The sequence below is a fragment of the Ovis aries genome, chromosome 3, assembly GCF_016772045.2.
Source record: "Ovis aries strain OAR_USU_Benz2616 breed Rambouillet chromosome 3, ARS-UI_Ramb_v3.0, whole genome shotgun sequence".
In the NCBI taxonomy this organism is placed as follows: domain Eukaryota; kingdom Metazoa; phylum Chordata; class Mammalia; order Artiodactyla; family Bovidae; genus Ovis; species Ovis aries.
This window is the reverse complement of record NC_056056.1, coordinates 140,264,745-140,291,075: the sequence shown is the minus strand read 5'-3', so window position 1 is coordinate 140,291,075 and position 26,331 is coordinate 140,264,745. Positions and strand designations below refer to the sequence as shown.

Sequence of the window (26,331 nt, the reverse complement as noted above, 5' to 3'; positions counted from 1 at the left end):
TGGAAGAAAAGCTATGAAAAACATAGACAGCATATTAAAAAGCAGAGACATCACTTTGCTGACAGAGGTCTGTATAGTCAAAGCTATGGTTTTTCCAGTAGTCATGTACAGATGTGACATGAGAAGAGATGTGACATAAAGAAGGCTGAGTGCTGAAGAATTGCTGCTTTTGAATTACGGTGCTGAAGTATTGCTGCTTTTGAATTATGGTGCTGGAGAAGACTCTTGAGAGTCCCTTGGACTGCAAAGAGCTTGAACCAGTCAATCCTAAAGGAAATCAATCTTGAATAGTCACTGGAAGTCTATTGGTGAAGTCAAACTTCCAATACTTTGGCCACATTATGTGAAGAGCTAACTCATTGGAAAAGACCATGATGCTGGGAAAGATTGAAGGCAAAAGGTGAAGAGGGAGGCAGAAGATGAGATGGTTAGACAACATCGCTGACACAATGGACATGAATTTGAACAAACTCTGAGAGATAGTGAAAGACAGGGAAGCCTGGTGTGCTGCAGTTCATGGGGTGGCAAAGAGTCAGATGCGACTTAGTGACTGAACAACAATATAGAGTGAGGTATGAGTCTTAGATGAGTTGCTATTTTTTAAATAGAATGGTCAGAGGGTCTTAGAGAAAGAGATCTGAAAGCAAGGAGGTTAACTACCATGTGGATAACTATGAGAAAACGATAACAAGATAAAGAATCAGTTCAGTTCAGTTCATTTTAGTTCAGTCACTCAGTTGTGTCTGATTCTTTGTGACCCCATGGACTGCAGCATGCCAGGCCTCCCTGTCCATCACCCACTCTCAGAGCTTGCACAAACTCATGTCCATCCAGTCAGTGATGCCATCCAGCCATCTCATCCTCTGTTGTCCCCTTCTCCTCCTGCCTTCAATGTTTTTCAGCATCAGGGTCTTTTCCAGTGAGTTAGTTCTTCGCATCAGGTGGACAACGTATTGGAGTTTCAGCTTCAGCATCAGTCCTTCCAATGAACACCCAGGACTGATCTCCTTTAGGATGAACTGCTTTGATTTCCTTGCAGTCTAAGGGACTCTCAAGAGTCTTCTCCAACATCACAGTTCAAAAGCATCAATTCCTGGGCACTCAGCTTTCTTTATGGTCCATTTCTCACATCCATACATGACTGTTGGGAAAACCATCTTTGACTAAATGAACCTTTGTCGGCAAAGTAATATCTCTGCTTTTTAGTAGGTTGTCCTGGTTGGTCATAGCTTTTCTTCCAAGGAGCAAGATTCTTTTAATTTCATGGCTGTAGTCATCATCTGCAGTGATTTTAGAGCCCAAGAAAATGAAGTCTCTCACTGTTTCCATTGTTTCCCCATCTATTTGTCATGAAGTGATGGGACCAGATGCCATGATCTTAGTTTTTTGTATGTTGTTTTAAGCCAGCTTTTTCACTTCCCTCTTTTACTTTCATCAAGAGAAAGGATAACTAGTGCAAAGGCCCTGAGGTCAGAGCATGCTTGATATGTTTAAGGAACAGGGAGGCCAGATTGGGGTGGATAGATAAAATTTTAAAATACCGTGGAAACACCCCATGTAGAGAAGGACTTCAGCTTTTTCTGTGAGTAATATAGAAAGCCACTGGAGGATTTTAAACACTGATATGACAGCTGCAACTTCAATACTTTGGCCACCTGATGCGCAGAACTGACTCACTGGAAAAGACCCTGATGCTGGGAAAGATTGAAGGCAGGAGAAGGGGACGACAGAGGATGAGATGGTTGGATGGCATCACCAACTCAATGGACATGAGTTTGAGAAAGCTCCAGGAGCTGGTGATGGACAGGGAAGCTTGGCATGCTGCAGTCCATGGGGTCGCAAAAAGACAAGACTGAGCTATTGAACTGAGGTGTGACAGGTCATTAACTTATGATCTGAAGGATATTTAGTTGGAATTTCAGTGTGAAGGCAGTACAGTATTTGCCATCTACTCCACACAACACACAGAAACACTGCAGTGTCTCCCGCAAGGATCTTATGTGAAAAGAGGATGTGGCCGAGAGGGTTTCCAGAGGATTCTGAGAGGGGCCTGAGTGGGCTTATTGGGGGCACTTGGAAATCCTGTTGTCATTCGTGCGGGCCCTTTCTTACAAAAAGCGCTGTTCTGTGTCATTTGTTTTGTGGCTATCTTGTTCAGAGAAAAGAAATTCTGGAAAATTGATAAGGATATTTCATTCCAGAAGGATTGTTGTTTTTTGACTTTGAATGAGGGGAAGAAGGTCCCCAGGACTGCACTACTCCCCCCACCCAAAACCCCCCAAAACATAAAATCCCCAGGATTTTGATTTGTTAGAAAGCTCAGATCATTTATTTTATAATGTGTGTGTGTGTGGTAAGTCACTTCAGTCATGTCTGACTCTGCGACCCAGTGGACAGTAAGTAGTCTGCCAGGCTTCTCTGTCCATAGGATTCTCCAGGCAAGAATACTGGAGTGGGTTGCCGTGCCCTCCTCCAGGGGATCTTCCGACCCAGGGATCAAACCCACATCTCTTATGGCTCCGGCACTGGCAGGAGAGTTCTTTACCACTAGTGCCACCTGGGAAGCTGAGGCAAACTTGGTGTCTTAAATTGGGTTCCCTAGAAGCAAATCCTAAGCAGAATTTGTGTAGGGATGCTTTATTAAGAAGTATTCCTAAGAAGAACCCTCAGGGGCGGGGGCGGGGGGGTGGTGGTAGTCAGGGAGTAGTACTGGGAAGGGAAGGAGTCAGGCAAGGAATTGGGCAGAACTGATCACAGATGTCTGAAGGAAAACTGCCCTGGCCCCCAGAGGAGCTATGCAGACGGTAGGCCTCCACATCAGGCATCTGATTCCACAGGCGGACCAAGCTGCGGTATGTCACACCTGTCGGTCATTGCTCATCTGCTGTGGGACACGGGGAGGTTCTGCCTCCTCAGGCATGTGGGCCACACAGAGGGCTCCACTGGCAAGTGGAAATACAGGAATAAGGACATTGTGTGCCAAAGGGATCTGTGAGGTGGATGAAACTGGAGCTGATTATACAGAGTGAAGTAAGCCAGAAAGAAAAACACCAATACAGTATACTAATGCATATATATGGAATTTAGAAAGATGATAACAATAACCCTGTATGTGAGACAGCAAAGAGACACAGATGTGTAAAACAGTCTTTTGGACTCTGTGGGAGAGGGAGAGGGTGGGGTGATTTGGGAGAATGGCATTGAAACATGTATAATATCATATAAGAAATGAATTGCCAGTCCAGGTTTGATGCAGGATACAGGATCCTTGGGGCTGGTGCACTGAGACAACCCAGAGGGATGGTAGGGGGAGGGAGGAGGGAGGGGGGTTCAGGATGGGGAACACATGTATACCTGTCACAGATTCATGTTGATGTATGGCAAAACCAATACAATATTGTAAAGCAAATAACCTCCAATTAAAATAAATAGATTTATATTTTTAAAAAAAAGAAAACTAGATTTCACACCTTCCTTTCCACTCTTCCAAACCTTCATGCTTTTCCACAGGAAAACACATGTATACCTCAGATGTAAACTTTGATGTGTGAAAAGTGAAAAGTAAGCTGCTTCCCCGAGCTGAAAAGACTGCTTCTCAACTACTGAGAAGAGCCATCTTCTCAACAGGCAGGGACAGTACATACTACTTCCTCTGACACCCGGTTTCCAAGTGCTGAGATAGTCATATAGACCTAGTTTGTTTCCAAAGCCTGAGAAGGAAATAGGCACCAGCTAGTGGTCAGAGACCTATCTCGCTCTCAGATGTGTTTTGTTTGATCTGTGTAGTACGTTTAAAAATTGGACTTTCAATATTTGTCCATAAAAAAGTATCAAAAATTTTGCCCACAAAAAAAGTATCAAAAATTATTTTGTGTCCAGAGTGTTCATATTATGAACAAGAGGTTGAGAATCAAAGATAAAAAATAATCTATGCTTGAGGGAACAGTGAATATGGCAACATAAAATATCATAACAGTGGTAGGAATTTCACATCTTAAAGTTTTCTTAATAGAAGGAATAAGCTTAAGGTAATACACAGCCAATCTGAAGTAAGATAATAAAACCAGTTTGAAAGGCATTCTTAGGGACTGGTTGTTTATCAGCATTTTAAAAAGAATGAAAAGGTGGCAAGAATACACAGAAGAAGTGTACAAAAAAGATCTTCATGACCCAGAGAACCACGAAGGTGTGGTCACTCACCTAGAGCCAGACATCCTGGAGTGTGAAGTCAAGTGGGCCTTAGGTCGCATTCTATGAGCAAAATTAGTGGAGGTGACAGAATTCCAGCTGAGCTATTTCAAATCCTAAAAGATGATACTGGTAAACTGCAAATTTGAAAAGCTCAGCAGTGGCTATAGGACTGGAAAAGGTCAGTTTTCATTCCAATCCCAAAGAAAGGCAATGCCAAAGAATGCTCAAATTACTGTACAATTGCACTCATCTCACATACCAGCAAGATTATGCTCAAAATCCTTCAAGCTAGGCCTTAGCATACATGAACTGAGAAATTCCAGATGTACAAGCTGGATTTAGAAAAGACAGAGGAACCAGAGGTCAAATTGCCAACATACGCTGGATCATAGAAAATGCAAGGGAATTCCGAAAAAATCTACTTCTGCTTCACTGACTATGCTAAAGCTATTGACTGTGTGGATCACAACAAACTGTGGAAACTTTTGAAGAGATGGGACTCTCACCTGCCTCCTGAGAAACCTGTATGCAGGACAAGAAGCAACAGTTAGAACTGGATATGGAATAACAGACTGGTTCAAAATTGAGAAAAGGAGTACATCAAGGCTGTGTATTGTCACTCTGCTTATTCAACTTATATGCAGAGTACATCATGTGAAATGCCAGGCTGGATGAATTACAAGCTGGTATCAAGATTGCCAGAAGAAATACCAACAACCACATATATGCAGATGATATATATGCCACTTAAGTGGCAGAAAGGGAAGAGGAACTAAAGAGCCTCTTGATGAAGGTGAAAGAGGAGAGTGAAAAAGCTGACTTAAAATTCAACATTCAGAAACTTGAGATCATGGCATCTGGTCCTATCACTTTATCGCAAATAGATGCGGAAAATGTAGAAACAACTCAGATGGTGACTGCAGCCACAAAATTAAAAGACGCTTGCTCCTTGGAAGAAAAGCTATGACAAACCTAGACAATGTATTAAAAATCAGAGACATCACTTTACTGACAACGTTCCATATAGTCAAAGCAATGGTTTTTCCAGTGGTCATGTATGGATGTGAGAGTTGGACTATAAAGAAGGCAGACGGCTGAAGAATTGATGCTTTCAAGCTGTGATGCAGGAGAAGACTCTTGAGAGTCCCTTGGACAGCAAAGAGATCCAACCAGTCAATCCTAAAGGAAATCAACCCTGAATATTCATTGGAAGGACTGAGGGTGAAGCTGAAGCTCCAATACTTTGACCACTTGATGCAAAGAGCAGACTCACTGAAAGGGACCCTGATCCGAGGAAAGACTGAGGACAAGAGGAGAAAGGGGTGACATAGGATGAAATGGGTGGATGGAATCACTGACTCAATGGACATGAATCTGAGCAAACTCAGGGAGATAGTGAAAGACAGAGAAGCCTGGCGTGCTGCAGTTCATTGGGTCGCAAATAGTTGGACATAATTTGGGACTGAACAATAGTAACAGTAAAGAATGATAGAATAAGATTGCTAAATTAAATACAAAGCTTTTCAGGTTTTATTTTGACTGGGCAGAAATAATTTTCTTCTCAGACAAAAATCTATAAATCAACACTTAACATGTGATATTTAAAATTATGATTTCCAATATTTTCACATTATATATAAAAATATGCATTTCATATATAAATATGCAATCATACATTATAAATTGCATGTGTAAATATATAATTACATATTACATTTAAATATCACAAATGTAATTATATATGTTGTAATATTATAAGCTATGGACTATCACAAAATCTGGGCCTATATACTCAGTAGTGGATTTCCCTAGTGGCTCAGATGGTAAAGAAACTGCCTGCAATGCAGGAGACCCAGGTTTGATCCTTGGGTTGGGAAGATCTCCTGGAGAAGGGAATGGCTACCCACTCCAGCATTCTGGCCTGGACAATTCTATGGACAGAGGAGCTTGGCAGGCTGCAGTTCATGGGGTCACAAAAACAACTGGACACGACACATTCCTATAGATGATTAAATAATATGTGGGTGGCACTGATAAATAATGTCCCAGTTCGACATTATGTCTTTCTTTTCTTTGTCTTATTTTTAAGTTTTGGATAATTTTGAAAATATCTCTGGTTATATGACTATAGATTTTATGATTAAATTGGCCTGAAGACAGACTCTAGCATAAATCCTCTGGAGAAGGAAATGGCAACCAACTTTTGCCTGGGAAATCCTATGGACAGAGAAGCCTGGCAGGCTACAGTCCATGGTGTTGCAAAAGAGTCCAACAAGACTTGGCAACTAAACAACACCAACAACAAATTCACAAAATATATAAAAGTTACCCATCCTGTTTTGGAACTAGCTATGAAAAATCAAGCTGTGGTTGAACAAGAATCTTCCAATTAAAATTTTCTGATGCATAAGATCAGAAAATGTCTCTCATTTCTATCTGGGATGTGGAGCTAGGCTGACTGGGAGCCTGAATATGAAAAATATGGAGGTGGGGCTGGGTTTACTTGTGGGGAAGTGTTAACATAAGGACTGTTCAAGAGTATAGTATGAAGAGACAAAGAAACAGCTGAAGGGAAGCAGAGGCAGGGAAAAAAGAGAGACAGGAATATGAATTGAGATGAATAGATGAGGATCTGATAGTATATTACTCATTTATTTTTGTACCTTTTTGTGAGTTAGAAAAATTCACAGATGTGGAATTGATGGGCAAAAGTTAAGAGTATTTACAATATTAACAGATATTGCCAAATTTATCTCTAAAAAGTTTGCAACAGTTTATACTGTCATCAGTTGCATATCAGAATGGCTGTTTCTTACATCCTTACTAGAATTACATTAGCAATTGCTTTAATCTTTGCCAGGATGAAAGTAAAAATTTTAAAGTTATATAAATGTTATAAACTACATTTATTTACCTATGAGTTAGATTATTAGATTGGGCACCATTTCAAGTGTTTCTTTTTCTGGTAGCTCCTTTTTACATTGTTGTAGCCCATTTTTTATGGGGATTTAATTTTTTTTCTTACTGATTTTTAAAAGCTTTTGATTCATTAAGGAGATTAGCTCTCTGCTATGTAGCCAAGGACTGGGTAGGCAGAACTATAGACTGTTTCTTTGTGAATACAGTTTAGCAACTTTCAAAGAAGAAAAAATCAATGGAACAGCCTCTCTAAAGTTCTAAATAGGAGCCGAACATACAGGCATCCCCTCAAGGGAGAACTGTACCAGAAATATTTTTGTGGTTTAATGTGACTGTTTGAAGCCAAACATCCCTTGAGGTATCGAAACAATGGCAGTTGGAAAGTCAGGCAAATTTGCAGAGACATCACAAAGACAGGATTAATTCTGCTACCAGTGCCTTCTCTTCTGAATTTTGCTACTTTAAGAACCTCTGTCATAGATTCCCTAAAGGGGAACTCACCATGAGGGACATACAGAATGGAGATCTGGCATCAATATCAGGTTTAAATACCCAGCGGGGTGGAGAGGGGAGGGGAAGAGTGGACCCTGATACCATGTGCAGCTATAATGGGAGTCCTGCCTAAGCCAGACAGCCTGGAGGGCATGAGTTGGGAACAAGCTTTGGCAAACTGCTCTTCTTTGCTTGGGCTCCCAAGGTGGCAGTCACCATAGCACTGCCTGCACTAGTCATCCTTTCTCTGTGGCTTCAACCCTGGACGAGTTGTGGACCAGCCAGGGCACCATGGTTGACAGTAGAGGCACGTTAACAAACTGTGCAGTGCCAGTGTTCAACAGCAACACTGGGTGGCAGCCACAGAAACTGCACTGCAGTGGGATGAAAGCCTGATGTGAGCAGATCAAATTCACTTGGAAGTTCGCTTTTGCCTGGAGTTTGGAAGCAGGCACTTCTGGAGCTAAATGCCTCAAGGGTTCTTGGGCAATTTGGAATGGGGACTATCAGAAAGGAAGCATGGAGCATCCTGGTAATATGATCAAGGGAATACTTTGAATAATTTCCACTTCAAATTTGAGAGTCAGGTCATAGTAGTTCCAACTGGCGTGTAGCAAATGTTAGTCTCATCTATTTGAAATTTTTTTTTCTGCACTTTGCTACTTTGTAAGCCATAGAGAGTTTAAAAATATTTATAGCTCAATTACTTTCTTTGTGACATCTGCATTTTGTATGCAGAAAGGCCTTCCCCTCTCCAAGATACTGTATATATAAGATACAGATATCTGTGTGTTGTTTAGTCATGTCCAACTCTTTGCGATCCCATGGACTGTACCCAACCAGGCTACTCTGTCTATGGAATTCTCCAGGCAAGAATACTGGAGTGGGCAGCCATTTCCTTCTCCAGGGGATGTTGCTGACAGGGATTGAAACCGGGTCTCCTGCATTTCAGGCAGATTCTTTACCATCTGAACTATAGGGAAGTCCTATAGATACATAGATAGTGATAGGAAAATTCTGAAAGGCTTTGGAATAGGCAAAAAAGATTACTGGGTGTACTTTCAGTGGAATACTACATGGCTCTTTAAGGTTTTCCGGAAGAATAATTAAGATAGAATGGAAACCATTAGTTACCTAGGAAATTAACCACAGCTTTCAGTCTCGTTATTAAACAGGTTCTATGATTCTTGAAAGTGGTCTGAGGTCCTGCTATAAGCTGCAGGTCAAAGTCTGGATCTCTTTAGCAGACATTGAAGAAAATAGGGAAAACCACTAGGCCATCCATGTATGATCTAAATCAAATCCGGTATTATTATACTGTGGAAATGACAGATAGATTAAAGGGATTAGACTTGGTAGACAGAGAGGCGGAAGAATCATGGATGGAGGCTCATAACACTGTACAGGAGACAGTGACCAAAACCATACCCAAGAAAAAGAAATGCAAGAAGCAAAGTGGTTGTTCAAGGAGGCTTTATAAATATCTGAGGAAAGAAGAGAAGCAAAAGGCAAGGGAGAAAGGAAAAGACATACCAAACTGAATGCAGAGATCCAGAGAATAGCAAGGAGAGATAGAAGGCCTTCTTAAATGAATAATGCAAAGAAATAGAGGAAAACCATAGACTGGGAAAGACTAGAGATATCTTCAAGAAAATTGGAGATATCAAGAGAACATTTCATACAAGGATGGGCACGATAAAGGACAGAAACAGTAAGGACCCAACAGAAGCAGAAGAGATTAATCAGAGGTGGCAAGAAAACATGGAAGAGCTATACAAAAAGGTCTTAATGACCAGAATAATCACTATGGTATACTCGCTCACCTAGAGCCAGGCATCTTGCAGTGTGAGTTCAAGTAAGCCTTAGGACGCATTACTACAAAAAAAAAAAAAAAAGCTAGTGGAGGTGATGGGATTCCAGCTGAACTTTTAAAATCCAAGTGCTGCACTCAATATGTCCGCAAAGTTGGAAAACTCAGCAATGGCCACAGGACTGGAAAAAGTCAGTTTTCATGTCAATCTCAAAGAAGGGCAATACCAAAGAATGCTCAAGCTACCATACAATTGTGCTCACTTTTCATGCTAGCAAGGTTATGCTCAAAATCCTTCAAGCTAGGTTTCAGCAGTACACGAACTCAGAGCTTCCAGATATACAAGTGGGCTTAGAAAAACCAGAGGAATCAAAGATCAAATTTCCAGCATTCACTGGATCATAGAGAAAGCAAGGAAATTCCAGAAAAACATCTACTTCTGCTTCATTGACCAGGTTTGACTATGGTAAAGCCTTTGAGTGTGTGGATCACAAAACAAACTGGAAAATCCTTAAAGAGATGGGAATACCAGACCACCTTACCTGTCTCCTGAGAAACCTGTATGCAGGTCAAGAAGCAACAGAACTGGACATGAAACAATGGACTGCTTCAAAGTTGGGAAAGGAGTATGTCAAGGCTGTGTATTGTCACCCTGCAGGGAACATCATGCGAAATGCAGTGCTGGATGAATCACAAGTGGGAATCAAGATTGCTGGGAGAAATATCAACAACCTCAAATATGCAAATGATACCACTCTAAAGGCAGAAAGTGAAGAGGAACTAGAGAGACTTTTTAATCTTTAAATTTATTTGTTTGTTTAATTGAAGGATAATTGCTTTATAATATTATGCTGCTTTCTGCCAAACATCAACATGAATCAGCTATTGGTAAAGAGCCTCTTGATGAAGGTGAAAGAGGAGAGTGAAAAAGCTGGGTTAAAGCTCAACATTCAAAAACCAAAGATCATGGCATCTGGTCTGATCACTTCTTGGCAAATAGGAGAAAAAGTGGAAATAGTGATAGGTTATATTTTATTGGGCTACAAAATGAGTGCAGATGGTGAGTGCAGCCATGAAATTAAAAGACACTTGCTCCTTGAAAGGAAAGCTTTGACAAACCTAAACAGCATATTAAAAAGCAGAGACATCACTTTGCTGACAAAGGTCTGCATAGTCAAAGTGGTTTTTCCAATAGTCATGTATGGATGTGAGAGTTGGACCATAAGGAAATCTGAGCGCTGAAGAACTGATGCTTTTGAACTGTAGTGCTAGACAAGACTCTTGAGAGTCCCTTGGACTGCAAGGAGATCACACCGGTCAATCCTAAAGGAAATCAACCTGAACATTCATCAAAAGGACTGATGCTGAAGCTCCAATACTTTGGCCACCTGATGCAAAGAGCCAACTCATTGGAACAGACTCTGATGCTGGGAAATATTGAGGGCAAAAGGAGAAGGGGGTGACAGAGCATAAGATGGTTAGATAACATCACTGACTCAATGGACATGAGTTTGAGCAAACTCTAGGAGATAGTGAAGGACAGGGGAGCCTGGAGTGCTGCAGTTTATGGGGTTGCAGAGTCAGACATGACTCGGAGGCTGAACAGCAACAACAAAGCAAAGACGCAGAGGCCCATTGCATCATGGAAAAGGACTTGTCACGTATATTAAACTACTGATACTTTCACAGAATAGACATTTGGGTACAAGTTTCTGGGCTGACGTTACTTAGATAACTTTCAAGCTGTACCTGTGAAGTGAGTGTGACTTTCCATGACTCCTTTTAGTCCAGAAGCAGATAAGTTTATGTCAGCAGAACCTTAAACCAAGATCCAGCAGAGCAGAATTACACAGGATGGAAGGCGCTAATGAGGGAGTTTTCTGTGGTTCTGAGACTGTTTTAATACTCTTTTCCGGATAAACAAGGAAGCCATTTCTATTTCTTTTTAAGCTATCTTTAATCTACATTAATTCACTAGACTCTGCTTTTGTAAAATGAAATTAAACTCATTGATCTTCCCACCATCAATAAATTAAGAAGCTCCAAGTTCTTTTACTCTTTCATAGCAATGTATAGTTATTTACATAGCTTCCTTTCTACCAGTATATAATTGAAAAAAATTGTATATCAATTTCTGGGAATGTTGTATTTGTGAAGGATGTTCATTTAATTGAATACCTCTAGTGAACATAGGTTGATTTTACTTATGAAGCCAGTGCCAACAAAGCCATCCCAGGAAAGCCAGTTCTTGCACCATCCTTATAGACTGTGAGAAAGGGCACTTTCTAGAAGACCAGACTCCTTAGCAAATTTGGGAACTCACATAGAGAGGAATTCATTCAAATTTATAGGCAACATGGGCAAAGTATGGTGGAATTTCTTGGGCTTGATTTCCTAGCCTTGAAAGTGAAAGTCACTCAGTTGTGTCCAACTCTTTGTGACCCCATGGATTGCAGCCCTCCAGGCTCCTCTGTCCATGGAATTCTCCAGGCAAGCATACTGAAGTGGGTAGCCACTCCCTTTTCCAAGGGGTCTTCCCAACCCAGGAATTGAACCCAGGTCTCCCGCATTGCAGGTGAATTCTTTACTTTCTGAGCCACCAGGGAAGCCCTTCCTAGGCTTGAGCTGGCAAATGATAGACTTTTAAAAGTGCAATTCAGAGCTCCAGTAGTTGTACAACACAAACCCAAGAAAGCCCTGTTGTTGTTTAGTAGCTAAGTCATGTTCCACTCTTTTGTGACCCCATGGACTGTAGTCCAGCAGGCTCCTCTGTCCTTGGGATTTCATAGGCAAGATATTGGAGTTGTCTGCCATTTTTCTCCTCCAGGGTAATCTTTCAGACCCAGGGATTGAACCTGAGTCTCCTGCATTGGCAGGCATTTTCTTTATCACTGAACCACCAGGGAAGCCCCAAGAAAGTCTGCTTGGTTAACTGACACTGCACCTATGTGAATTACCAGGTCAAACCTAACAAGGTCATCTTTTTTTAATGACCAAAAATAATCTTAGAGACTTTATGGTTAAAAAGGGGAAAGATATTAAGAAAATTTGGAAAGAATTTGAAGTTTTAAAAGGAGCAAAAAAGAAAAAATTAGTAGGTTTTCTGTGTAATACTAGATGTCCCTTCTGAGTTCTGATTCCAAATGAATTTTGCTCATTTTTTGTTTTTGAGTTGTTTCATAACCCTGTAAATTGCAGAAACCTAATAGAGACCAGAATGATTATTGCCCAGAGAAGCAAATGAATTCTGTCTGATGGAGATGTAATTGATTTCTCCTTGTGGAAAGAGCCAGTTTTACATCTTTTAGCAAATTCATTTCAGCATCCTTTGTTGCTCATATATGTCTCTTTTCTTTGAATTCTCCTTGGAACCAGTTTAAAACATCTTATTTGTTCCTTTATTAATAATGAGCTAAATAAACATTTTGACACTTGACTGCTTTATATGAGAGTCATAGCACTACATTTGTAAAAAAAAAAAAAAAGCATATTTACCTGTGTGTTTTAAAGTTTTTTAGATGAGCATTTTTTTTAAGATATAAGGGGCAATATAAGGATGCAGCTTTATTATCTTCATAAAACTAAGTCATTTTTTTCACCATTTATTGAGTATCCCTTATTTTCCTCATTAATTTGAAATGCCACTTTTCTGATGTTATTTGTGTTCTCTATTATGATCTATTTATTTCCACATCATAAGTCTGTTTTAAGCGTTATTGCTTTATAATGCATTTTGATAATTTGGCAGGTTATTTTAATGTTATGCCAACTACTGAAGAACAGATTGTCCTGCCAATTTGGATCAGTCTAAAATTAGAAATAATGAAAGATAAAACACTAGTATACAAAAATTGGCTCAGTCATTTGGGCCTGATCAACTTCTCAGACTACGCTAATGAGAGAATCTAATTATGAATCTAGAAGGTAAGCAAGCAGGTCTTCTAAGTTGCAAGGTAGTCCGTATGTCCATAGTTTATTCCATTTTGGAAGTCCATAGTTTATTCCATTATGGGTTACTCTCCCCATACCCAAACAATTGTGTATAAAATAGGGCAGAATAGAACATTAGCATGGAATGGTAGTGGAAGCAGTCAGAGCCGTTAAAAGTACAGTAGGACCAGAACTTTCGATTCATAACAAAACCTGCTCATATTCTAATGCACTTTTACAGCTGCTTGGGTTTGAAAGTGAAATGACTCACACCCTTTGTCCCTGGGGTTTTGGTTAAGAAACAGAAACAGGAGTCAGGAGGCACATAAGGATAAAAGTATCAGCTTTATTGATAATGAAGCTAGGTTGGAATCCACAGCTTGGACTCCTGTCTCCAAATTTCCACCTTGAGATCCACATGGGCGAGAAGGTGGCCCTGCAGAATGAGCTGTCTCCAGGGCAGCCCAGTGAGGGTCAAGAGCAACCTCACACCCAGTCATACCTTGAGGTGCAGGTCGTTCCTGCACTAACCCTGCCCACAGATAAACGCAGACGTCTGACTATGGCCATCTTGCCACCTTGGTCGGATACGCTTTCCTAGAATCATGGGGAGGAGCCAATGATGGACGAGGGAAAATCAGGCTATAGGAGCTTTCCCTTCAATAGTTCCTGGAGAAATGGAAGTGTTGATAAGATTTCCTATTTTATGAGTGGTTACAATGTGGGCAGAGAAAGACTAGAGTCCCTCCTACAAGATGGCACAGAAACTGATACTCATAAAGTTGAACTTGAGTTTAAGAAGAAAATATTATGTTCAACCTATTCTGATTATTAAGGATTGGAGAATTGTAATGTGCTTCAGATCAGATAGACTCCTACTGGAAGTATTTTTCTGTTTTTTAGAATTCTCAGTTGTCTTTAACCACTGAGTTTTAGCTTTTACAAATAATCTTAGAACAATGCAGTGAACTGAGATTTGGGGGAACCAGTTCTTACTGGCACATGAAGAACTATTCAGTTCCATTGCTCAGTCATGTGACCCCATGGACTGCAGCATGCCAGGCTTCCCTGTCTGTCACCAACTCCTAGAGTTTGCCCAAAGTCATATCCATCCAGTCAGTGATGCCATCCAAACATCTCATCCTCTGTCGTCCCCTTCTCCTCCTGCCTTCAATCTTTCCCAGCATCAGGGTCTTTTCCAATGAGCCAGTTCTTCTCATCAGGTGACCAAATATTGGAGTTTCAGCTTCAGCATCAAGTCCTTCCAATGAATATTCAGCACTGATTTCCTTGAGGATTGACTGATTTGATCTCCTTGCAGTCCAAGGGACTCTCAAGAGTCTTCTTCAACACCACAGTTCAAAAGTATCAATTCTCTGGCATTAAGCTTTCTTAATAGTCCAACTCTCACATTCATACATGACTACTGGAAAAACCATAGCTTTGACTAGAGGTACCTTTGTTGGCAAAGTAATGTTTCTGCTTTTTAATATGCTGTCTAGATTGGTCATAGTTTTCTTCCAAGGAGCAAGCGTCTTTTAATCTCATGGCTGCAGTCTCCACCTGTAGTGATTTTGGAGCCACCCAAAATAAAGTCAAAGTACCGCACAATTGCATTCATCTCACACGCTAGCAAAGTAATGCTCAAAATTCTCCAAGCCAGGCTTCAGCAATATGTGAACTGTGAACTTCCAGATGTTCAAGCTGGTTTTAGAAAAGGCAGAGGAACAAGCGATCAAATTGCCAACATCTCCTGGATCATGGAAAAAGCAAGAGAGTGCCAGAAAAACATCTATTTCTACTTTATTGACTATGCCAAAGCCTTTGACTGTGTGGATCACAACAAACTGTGGAAAATTCGGAAAGACATGGGAATACCAGACCACCTGACCTGCCTCTTGAGAAATCTGTATGCAGGTCAGGAAGCAACAGTTAGAACTGGACATGGAACAACAGACTGGTTCCAAATAGGAAAAGGAGTATGTCAAGGCTGTATATTGTCACCCTGTTTATTTAACTTCTATGCAGAGTACATCATGAGAGATGCTGGGCTAGAGGGAGCACAAGCTGGAATCAAGATTGCTGGGAGAAATATCAATAACCTCAGATATGCAGATGACACCACCCTTACAGCAGAAAGTGAAGAAGAACTAAAGAGCCTCTTGATGAAAGTGAAAGAGGGGAGCAAAAAAATTGGCTTAAAACTCAACATTCAGAAAGCTAAGATCATGGCATCCAGTCCCATCACTTCATAGCAAATAGATGGGGAAACAGTGGAAATGGTGACTGACTTTATTTTTCTAGGCTCCAAAATCACTGCAGATGGTGACTGCAGCCATGAAATTAAAAGACGCTTACTCCTTGGAAGGAAAGTTATGACCAACCTAGACAGCATATTAAAAAGCAGAGACATTACTTTGGCAACAAAGGTCCGTCTAGTCAAGGCTATGGTTTTTCCAGTGGTCATGTATGTGAGAGTTGGGATATAAAGAAAGCTGAGCACAGAAGAATTGATGCTTTTGAACTGTGATATTGGAGAATACTCTTGAGTCCCTTGGACTGCAAGGAGAGCCAACCAGTCCATCCTAAAGGAGATTAGTCCTGGGTATTCACTGGAAGGACTGATGTTGAAGCTGAAACTCCAAAACTTTGGCCACCTGATGTGGAGAGCTGACTCACTGGAAAAGACCCTGATGCTGGGAAAGATTGAGGGCAGGAGGAGAAGGGGATGGTAGAGGATGAGATGGCGGGATGGCATCACTGACTCAATGGACATGGGTTTGGGTGGACTCCGGGAGTTGGTGATGGACAGGGAGGCCTGGCCTGCTGCATTTCATGGGGTCACAAAGAGTCAAACACGACTGAGTGACTGAACTGAACTGAAACTGAAAATAGTCTCTCACTGTTTCCATTGTTTCCCCATCTATTTGCCATGAAGTGATGGGACTGGATGCCAGGATCTTAGTTTTCTGACCAAACGAGGTCTACTGGAGAAGGGAATGGCAAACCACTTCAGTATTCTTGCCTTGAGAACCCTATGAACTGTATGAAAAGGCAAAAAGTTATGACACTGAAAGTTGAACTCCCCAGGTTGGTAAGTGTCCAATATGCTACTGGAGAAGAGTGGAGAACTAAGTCCAGAAAGAATATAGAGATGGAGCCAAAGCAAAAACAATGCCCAGTTGTGGATGTGACTGGTGATGAAAGCAAAGTGGATGCTGTGAAGAACAACACTGCATAGAAACCTAGAATGCTAGATCCATGAATCAAGGTAAATTGGAAGTGGTCAGACAGGAGATGGCAAGAGTGAACATCAACATTTTAGGAATCAGTGAACTAAAATGGACTGGAATGGGCGAATTTAACTCAGATGACCATTATATCTACTACTGCGGGCAGGAATCCCTTAGAAGAAAAAGAGTAGCCCTCATAGTCAACAGAAGAGTCTGTAATGCAGTTCTTTGGTGCAATCTCAAAAATGACAGAATGACCTCTGTTCATTTCCAAGGCAAACCATGCAATATCACAGTAATCCAAGTCTATGTCCTGACCAGTAATGAAGAACTATTACATGCTCAATTTTCTGAAAATAAATCAGTTGGTTGGAATAACATTGTCACAGGAACAAGATTATTTTTAAAGCCATAAACAAACATGCATTTCTGCTTACTAGTAGAACTGGAAGCATTTTTTAAAGTTTGGACACTTGAATATAAGCTTCCATGAACTCTCAGTGTCCCAAAACACTGACAAGTATGGCAAATCTGTCTCCAACAATCCCAAACAGTGATTTTAGCAAGTACCCAATTACTCCCCTTGCCCTTTTAGTTAGTGTGTGTGTGTGTGTGCGTGTTTAGTCATTCAGTTAGGTCCAACTCTTTGCAACCCCATGGCTCCCCATCAGGCTCCTCTGTCTATGGGATTATCCAGGCAAGAATACTGGAGGGGGTTACCATTTCCTCCTCCAGGGGATCTTCCCAACCTAGGGATCGAACCATGTCTCCTGCATTATAGACAGATTCTTAGCCATTGAGCCACCTTTGTATTGTACCCTAGAAGAATGAACACAAAAATTCATAAATGCTTTATTCCACATTTTAATGCTTAAAAACTATGTTAAAAGAGCAGCTTTACAACAGAACTTTTTACATGTCTTTATTTACACCACATCCTGGGGGGGAAAAACAAAACTATGTGTTTAATCAACCATGAATGACAAAGTTTTCTGACATGTGACTCACTTAAATCATCCATCTGAAACTCGTTGACAAGGTTTTACATTAGTAAATCAGTGGTGTGCTACAGGTAGATGAAGTCTAGAATACACTGAACTCTAGAGTAGATTACATACCAGCGATCAAGATTCAAGTCTTTTGGGGAAAAAAAATTGCTTAAGACATCCTATGTTGGCGTGGACACTGAAAAGGCAAACATGCAAGACTTTCAAAAGCTTGATAAAATAATACTTTTTTTTCCCCTTTCTTTCAAATTTGTGCTCACAGTTAATTTTCAGGTCTTTCCCTTTCAAAGGGATTTGGGAAACAGAAATTCAATTTTGGAAAAAAAAAAACATTCCTCGTCCCCAACATCTGTTTTCATAAATACTGTGTAGTAGTATCAGTGTTAACAGTGAAACAGTATTGCGAAGAAATAACTTATTATTCTGGGTATTCTATTTCTATACAGCAATAATTTGGGTCTAAAATGTTCCTTAGTATTTATAGCTCAGAGGACTAGCTTTGAAATAATTAATCTTAATACCAGTATAAGAAATCAACATAACTATTTCTCAGACATTTCTCTCTCTAAACAAGTAAGATTTGTAGGTTCCAAGTTTACATTCAGAGAACTATGTTACCTGGGAGAGAATGTAAATTTTTCTAATTCCCAAACAAAACCACTAATATCAATGAAGACATTTATTCTTGATATGCAGATACTAGCAACTTCTATTTCAATGTGGATCAACAACTTCAAAAATATACAGCCTCCTATTTATTTACAATGTATTTACATACAAATGAAGTATTTCCTACAATAAGCCTCAACTGCATAGATTCTTCCTTTAAAAAACACGAATTCAAGCCTGTATGCACATGGGCCCAGTTTCACAGTCCTTCCTTAGAGAAAACTCTAAAGAAGGAGGTCTGAGCCCTGTGAATTTTACATGCTTTTCAAGAACTTTTCCTTTAAGATTTAGTGGTATTTTTCAGTTGTCAGCCACCTCGTCCACAATTTTGTATCTGAAAACCTTAGATCATTATAAAGAATTCACTGTATTTTAGAGGAATGGTGTTCTGTTGCTAAAAGATTCTCAGATTTGCCATTCCTAAGGAAAACATTAACATCTTTAAATGATAAAATCTCAATCTTTATTTTGAAAGTGGATAGAAGTTTACCATGAACTGGAATGGAGGAATTACATTCTTAAGGTTTACATCCTAAGCCTCAAGCCAATTTACATTGAAAAACAGAGGGAAATTGATGGCTTTTGCAATAAAGGCATAAAATCAAATACCTGATCATTTCACCAATCTCCTCCGCACCCCCAACCCAACAAGATGTGCCATGCAGCACTCTGATCCGCTGAAACAGAGTGGAGCACTAACCTTTTCAGAGCAGTCTGTAGCCCCTTTCAGCAGAGAACTCCCTTTAAAGGGAGGATAGGATTGATCATCACATGATGAACCCAAACATTCTAGAGAAACTTCTGACCTAAATTCACTATTTCCTCTAACAAAGGGTGTATCTTTTAACTGCTTTCAAAAAAGAAAAAAAAAAATCTAAAACACCTCATTTTCATTTCTTCACAGCTGCCAAAACTGTAACCTTACTGTGTCTCAGGCCCCGTGCAGGCAGTCTTATTTGCAATGATGCACCTATACCAGCATTTCCAGTGGGAAGGGGGCTGCATTTCTCCCCTCCGTAAGTCCTGGTTCCCATTCTTATCCCTCAAGTCCCAGGAACCACTGTCTGAGAATGACAGATAGGACTAATGGGGAGAAAAAGGAGAGATGAATTGGCTGTGTGGGTCTCTAACTGGATTTGTGCCAAGATCACTGGGAGTGATTATAAAATACAGTTTACTGGACCTCCACCCCCAAAGTTTCTGATCTTATTTGGTCTGGGCTGAGGCCTGAGTATATGCATCCCATCGAGTTCCCAGGTGATGCTGATGCTGCTCATCTAGGGAGCCCCACTTTGAGGAACACTGACTTAGAGGCTTGAATCCAACTCTAGAAAGAAGCTAATTCTGGGGTGACTGCTAAGGTGTCCTCTGAAATACCATGACACCTTATCACAGCCATTAGTCCACCCCAAGCTCTATGGCCATCACCCACGTATGTCTTTCTCAACAGGGTCTGCAAATGTAAGAGGAAAAGTGGGTAGGGAGGTTTTGACCCCTCTTTGACTACTGGGCAGTTAAACTATGACTTCCTAGCACTAAATCCATTGAAAGTGCTGTGTGCTGGCGTCAGCGACTGGCATGCAAGAGAAGATACACAGTGACATCATCCATGGTAGTGGGCGTGAAGGAGATAAACTCCAGGAGCAAAAGGTCCTACAGACAGAAGCAGGCAGGCGAGGCCTGAGCCTCCAGAGAAAGGGGTGGCAGCGGAAGATGTCCCTGGTGATGTACGGCCCACCAGAGGACCCCTGCTCCTCCTTAACCCTCCTCCTCCTATAAGATCTCTGGTTGCCCTGGACCTGGTCCCCTTCCTTTGCTGGGGACCCAGCTGTAGGCCATCTGGGCACTTCTAATTGGTGGCTACTCTGGTGCCACCACCCAGCAGGCAGTCTGAGGTTGGAGAGGTTGATCCAGATTCCACTAACAACATGAGGGGTAGATTCTCAGCAACTCTGAGCAAACATCTGCTAGGAAAAAAATCATATTCATTGCTTAGATTCCTTAGCAATCTTGTTAATATAGTATCCTATTTCAGCTAAACTATGAGTTTAGATTATCTTTTCTAGTTGGTCTGGGGGCCTAACCATCATGTGTAACTTGGTTTCTGAAGGAAAATACATTTCAGGTTGCAAACCACCAACCGACAGTTCTGCACTATGCTCTGCCTATAAGCTGGCTCTGCACTAGCTTATAAATTGGGGACTGCCTATGATTAACAAGACCGAATTTCTTTCCTGTACGTATGCTGCTGTCCTCACTTCCAATAAGTAACATGAAGGAAATTAGGGATTTACAGTGTGCTATGTTATTACAACTAGAGAACAGTTTATACCCCAAAGCATGAACCTAGCACTGTCCACTGGTGCTGAGATCCCGTCTCCCCAAGCAAAATATGCTCCCAAAGGCTTAAGGTATAAAATTCGTTAGTCTACTCACATAGCAGAAAAACTTGTACAGCACTTGACTGTGTGATTTAAATTCTACCTAACATCTGTGGTACATGTATTTTTGGCTAAGGGTTCACTACTCTGAAGAAGAATAAGAACAGTACACTTTACAGCTAATCCCACACAAATCATGAAATTAATCACTGATATCTGACAAATTACAGTAGGGTCTATTATATTCAGTCAACAATAAACTTAAATAAACATACAAAGAAGGTTTTAAAAACCTGTAGTAGTGCAGACATCAACAAGTGCCTCCTCTAAATAAGCATATTTTAAATAATTTAAAAAATCCCGTTCTGACACATAAAATCCAGAGATCCAAAAATATTACTACATATCCCAAGCCTCCTCTAAATAAGCATATTTTAAATAATTTAAAAAATCCCGTTCTGACACATAAAATCCAAAGATCCAAAAATATCACTATACATCCCAAGAGCTAATGATAATCTTCTAAACTGACTATATGGGCAGAAAGTGAATTTTAATAAGTTAATGAAGAAAACAGGAAGTAGCCTAATATAGCTTGCAAATGAAATTTGTATTTTTTTAATGGAGGGTCATCCACTATCTAGCTATTACATGATTGGGCGCCCCCGGACAAGCTCCAAGGCCCAGGCATCTTGTTTGGTTGAGTTTCTCTTCTGCTTATTTATGGAAGACTGTTGAGAAGGACAGAAATGTCTGTGGGTTTCACTGGGTTAGGAATTCATACATAGGTAGGTACTCATTTCTAAATACCTGAACTCTGATCTCTGTGGATGTAATTCTGAAGCATGACATTAGAAGCTATGATGATACTACTAAGACAGGCAGAAAATAATCTTTCCTTTTCCCCCAAGAGGGTCAGGAATGATCCTGATGCTTTCTGTATGGGATATTAGTCTGTAAAGGGGAGGGGAGAGTTCTGTGTTACTCCTGGTAAGTGTGGAGGCCTCAGTGCAGGAGGAACAAAGCCCAGAGTTAAGTGCCTCAAAACTCTGCCAAGAGTCTGTGGTTAGAGGCTACTTATCTCTGGATAAGAAATCTGTTCAGTGAACAGACGTGTTTGTTGAATTCAACCAGGATGTAGATATAACACAAGCCCTGTTTCAAGAGACTAGCCCTCAGGGTACACATGCTTCTCGTTGTGTGACACAGACAATCCAAGCACAGGTGATGGCCCAGCATAGGGGGAATGTGGTACTGGGTTTCTATTCTGTCCCCAATGCCTTTTCAAGCTACCGTGCCCCAAACTTCTCTTCTTTTGCAGTCTCTCGGGAATTTCCTTCACTTGCTTTTAGGAGAGGGGCTGGGGTAAGAGTGTCAGCAACTCTGTCCCCCATGTGGGTCACATCAGGTAGGCAGTGACAGCCCACCCTTGACCAGGGATGAGGAGAGGGACAGCACTGCCACCAAAGTCCCCATCTTGGGGGAGAAAGGTACACAGTGCTTTCATCACACGCAGTCCTCAAAATCACCTCTGAAGGCTCTTTTTCTTTTTTCAAGACTGGACGGATGGCTAGTGGAGAAGAAATAGGAATGAGGCTTATTTAAGGTACAAAAATCTTGTATTTGCAATAACCTAAATTTATAGATACAAAGTGTTAGTCGCTCAGTTGTGTTCACCTCTTTGCAACTTCATGGACTATAGTCCGCCAGACTCCTCTGTCCATGGACTTCTTCAGGCAAGAATACTGGAGAGGGTAGCCATTCCCTTCTCCAGGGGATCTTCCCAACCCAGAGATGGAATCAGGGTCTTCTGTACTGCAGGCAGAATGGGTTCCCTTGGTGGCTCAGACAGTAAAGAATCTGCCTGCAATGCAGGAGACACCAGTTCAACCCCTGGGTGGGCAAGATCCCCTGGAGAAGGGAATGGCTACCCACTCCAGTCTTCTTGCCTGGAGAAGTCCATGAACAGAGGAGCCTGGTGGGCTACAGTCCATGAGGTTGCAAAGAGGTAGACACAATTGAGCAACTAACACTTTCATAGGTATAAACAAATATTTTAAAGACCACCCCCCCCCCCAAAGTACCTAATATAAAACAGGACTTACTTTCCCTAGATCAGCCTTGGTTAGATACACATGATTTTCTGTGCAAAAAGCTGATGGACATGAGTAGAAGCTGCTGGGTTTATAATTTAAGAAAATGTTTTTCCCCCTTCAACAATATAGTTGTTGGGCTGAAGGCTATCTGTATCTGAAAAATATTTCCTCATGCATTTTGGACAATCTTTTTGTAGGACTCTTGCTTCTCAATTTGTTATAAAGATGTCGTGGGTCTTCCCCAACAAAAGCTGACTCAGATTATATAGAGTAACTTTGACAGAGGGAAACAAAACTTCATTTGCTAGATAACCCATATGTGTAGTTCAGTATATTTACCAAGGTAAGAATCATTCCCACCCCTTTCCGAGCTGAGAACACTCGCTAGAGAAGGTCTCTGCACAGAGTGGATGGAATGCCAGCGAGGTCATGAGCTGCTGAAGCTCGCCTGCCAGGTGATCAGAGCTGCCTCAAATATTGGGCATTCTCTGATCCAACAAGGGTATGTGCCCTGTGACTCTCATCTGATTATCCCTATGTGCTATTTTAACCAAAATAGGCAAATTATTTACGAAACCATTTTTTTCTGTAAAGCAAAATAAATATATACAATTCAAGATTCTTTTCTCTGCTAAAAAGGTACAGATATAAGCTGAACATCAGTAGGAAAATTATTTCAGAATCTGGATGTACAATAAATAAACATGATGGATGATCATGTCTTCAAAGTTCTAAGAGACGATGAAATCACAAAAAAATAGAGTTAGTAGAGTGAAAAACAATCAACTGTGAAAAGTACTGGAAAATATGATTGCATGAAATTTGGAACCAAAAAATCCACAATCTTAAAATTGATCCCCAATCCTGGAGGGGCATGAGGCATGATAGAAACAGGTCTCTTGTTTTGCTTCCAAAGTATTATTTCATTGTGTATCTTGTAAATTTCTGTTTGCTTCTGTAAACTTGCAGACGAAGTGATGAAGGGTTGCTGATGCGTGGTAACTTGACGGTTTTTCTCAGCTGGTCTCAGTGGCCTTCGTCACCACTTGATGAGTAGGCCCAGTCGTAGATGACCAAGGGAATGCTTACCAGGGAAAACAACACCCCCAGAGCCAAGAAAAGGGCAGCCTGGAGTAACAGAAAGGCAAGGGTTATTTTCAGGGAAGCAAACATTTTCGACGTACACCTGGGAAAAAACGAAAATGATTTCCCTCTCTTTTCGTGTCCCCTCATATTTGGTTGGTTACATCTATTATCGAACTGTGAGATTCTTTCTAAAGTTTCGTGTACCTGATTCTCCAAGGATGGGATACTAAGAAAAACTAGCTGTGCAGAACCATCCTCTGTATTCTGCTCTTGACTTCATGGTCATCTCAGAGTGAGTCTGCTCTACAACTGACTGGGTATTACTCTTGCTAGCTTCTTCCAGACTAAAGATGAAAACGAAAAAAAAAACAAAAAAGATCATCCTTCGACAACATACAGGTCATGTCATCAACCAGCCTAGTTTATCACTGGCAGGTAAACATTTCTGTTTGAAAAAGTGTTAAAAGGATATCTAAAAGCAGAGTAGATTTGATCGAGTGAGACAGGAAATGGGTATACAAAATTAAATGATTTCAAGGGTTGATGAAGGCCCAGGGGGCAGGTTATTAAATCTAAAACCTGGAGAGCACAAGCTTTAAAATTGCTTGGTGCTGGGAGTTTCCAATGAGAGCTGAAATTCAGGGAGAAGGATGAAGCGTCATGAGAGCCAGTGGGGGCTGAGCTGGAGTCTGGAGAAGGAGACACTGTTATGGGAAGGGGAGGGGGCGGAGAGTGGGGTTGAGAGGGTTGCATCCAGGCTCACCATCACCGGTCTGGTGTAACTCCCAGTGAGCCCCTACATAGACTGGATCTCTTGTTTAATGCTATTTGGTAGATCTTCCCAGTGGTTTTATAATGGGAGCAAGGTTAGAGAGGCCCAGAGATTCATGATTAGTAGGTCTCCACCACTGTCGGATTGAATCTTAAGTTTACTACCAAAATTTAATCAAACCACCCCCCTCCCGCAAAAAGTGAAAGTCCGCGACCAGAAGACTGGTCCTTCCTCTCTATTCTCATGAAGCCCCCACTGGTTAGATTTAGAAGGATTTGAGATTTACGGCTTTAGGGATAGTCCTGTTGGGGAAGCGGATGCTCCAGTGGCATCAACGATGCCTCCTCTAAATACACAGGGATGTTCCCCCGCGCCTACACCCCTCATCGGGGTCTGCTGACTCAGGTAACGTGTGTGGCTGGAGTGCTTACACTATCTGGGAGGGCGGCCGAGAAGCCTTCTCCAGGGCCAAACATAATGGTGCTCCAGAAGGTGCTCATGCAGCAGCCACTTCACCCCTGCTTCCCTCACTGTCTCCAAGTGCACCACCTTCAAGATGCCCTTGAGCTTCACCAGACCTGGAAACAAGAATTCCAATATGGAAAGGTAGTTTCTGAATCCAGGTCTGTTGCTCCAAAGCATTTCTGTCAAATCATAAAAAGACTCCATGCTAACTCAGCTGTTTCAATTAAGGCATTGCAGGTCCCCTGGGCTGATGGATGGAGTTCCAGGACCAGGGACTATACAGAAACAGTGGACTGCAGAAAATTTTGAGTCCCTTTCCACTTCAGATCTTGCTAATGACAAGGCATCACCCTGGAGAGACAAAGGATGATCAATGTCTAATTTCTTGGCTGGCCACTCTGACACAAAAGGAACAGAACCTGAAGATATTTTGAGGGCATGGAGAAGATCCTGATATGATATTTTAAATTTCCCGAATGGGCAAACACTAGGATGGTTGTCTCCTTTTGAGGTCACTGTAAGTACTGGTTGGTGGAGATGGACTATTTACCTGGGACAGTTCAATGAAAAACAAATTAGAAAAATGAGAGTGGCTGGCATGAGACATACCCAAATTCGCTGAGTTCCCTTATCCCCATCTTGGCTTGTGATTTTCAAATAAAGAGATGAAGGAAGAATGAAAATAAGCATATTAGCAGATGTAACGCCTGGAAAATAAGAAAAATTGAGGTTACCATTGTGAAAGTTTAACTTTCTAAACAGCTATCATAGAATAAGTGGCAGGTCAGAAAGCCATACCAACGACTCCAAAAATATCCTTCATGGAGGGTATGAAGATCACCAACAAGTTCATAATAACCAGGAGTATGAAGGTCACCGAGACATGATGACATAAATTAAACTTTGTTTTCTTAGACAGTTCAAATAAAGAAGATCGAACCTGCAGAAAAAGAAACAAAAGGTTCTGTCATGCCTCCAGCTCGATGCCTTTTGTGTTTCTCATCAGTTATGGACGGACTGGGGTGTAGGCATTTGGACATGTTCAGTCCACACCTCGTGAGTTTATAGATGGCTTAACTGTCTGGGGAGCCAGGGGGCTGGACATAAGATGGAAAGTCCTTTTCTTTATGAGCAGGTAGTTTTCTTTTGCAGAGGGCGGGGCGGGGCGGGGGACAGTTTCTATTTTATCTGTGACTGAGCACTCTCTTCTGGTCCTTCTATACTGCCCTGCCTTGGATGACTGGGATTCAAATAGTCTATCTACATCTCTCTGTAAAGAG

General features: G+C 41.2%; 1 protein-coding gene across 14 annotated transcripts in view; it reads right to left on the bottom strand.

The window, feature by feature from the left end:
• Positions 1-17,423: 17,423 nt before the first annotated feature.
• SLC38A1 (solute carrier family 38 member 1) overlaps positions 17,424-26,331 on the bottom strand; it is a 77,099-nt gene continuing 68,191 nt past the window's right edge. For all 14 annotated transcript variants that reach the window (XM_027967425.3, XM_060412704.1, XM_060412702.1 and 11 more), the window contains 3 exons: positions 25,850-25,991; positions 25,661-25,758; positions 17,424-23,856 (listed from right to left, as the gene is read on the bottom strand). In XM_027967425.3, the coding sequence (XP_027823226.1) occupies positions 23,755-23,856; positions 25,661-25,758; positions 25,850-25,991 (342 nt within the window). In that variant the 3' untranslated portion in view covers positions 17,424-23,754. The remainder of the gene's footprint in view (positions 23,857-25,660; positions 25,759-25,849; positions 25,992-26,331) is intronic.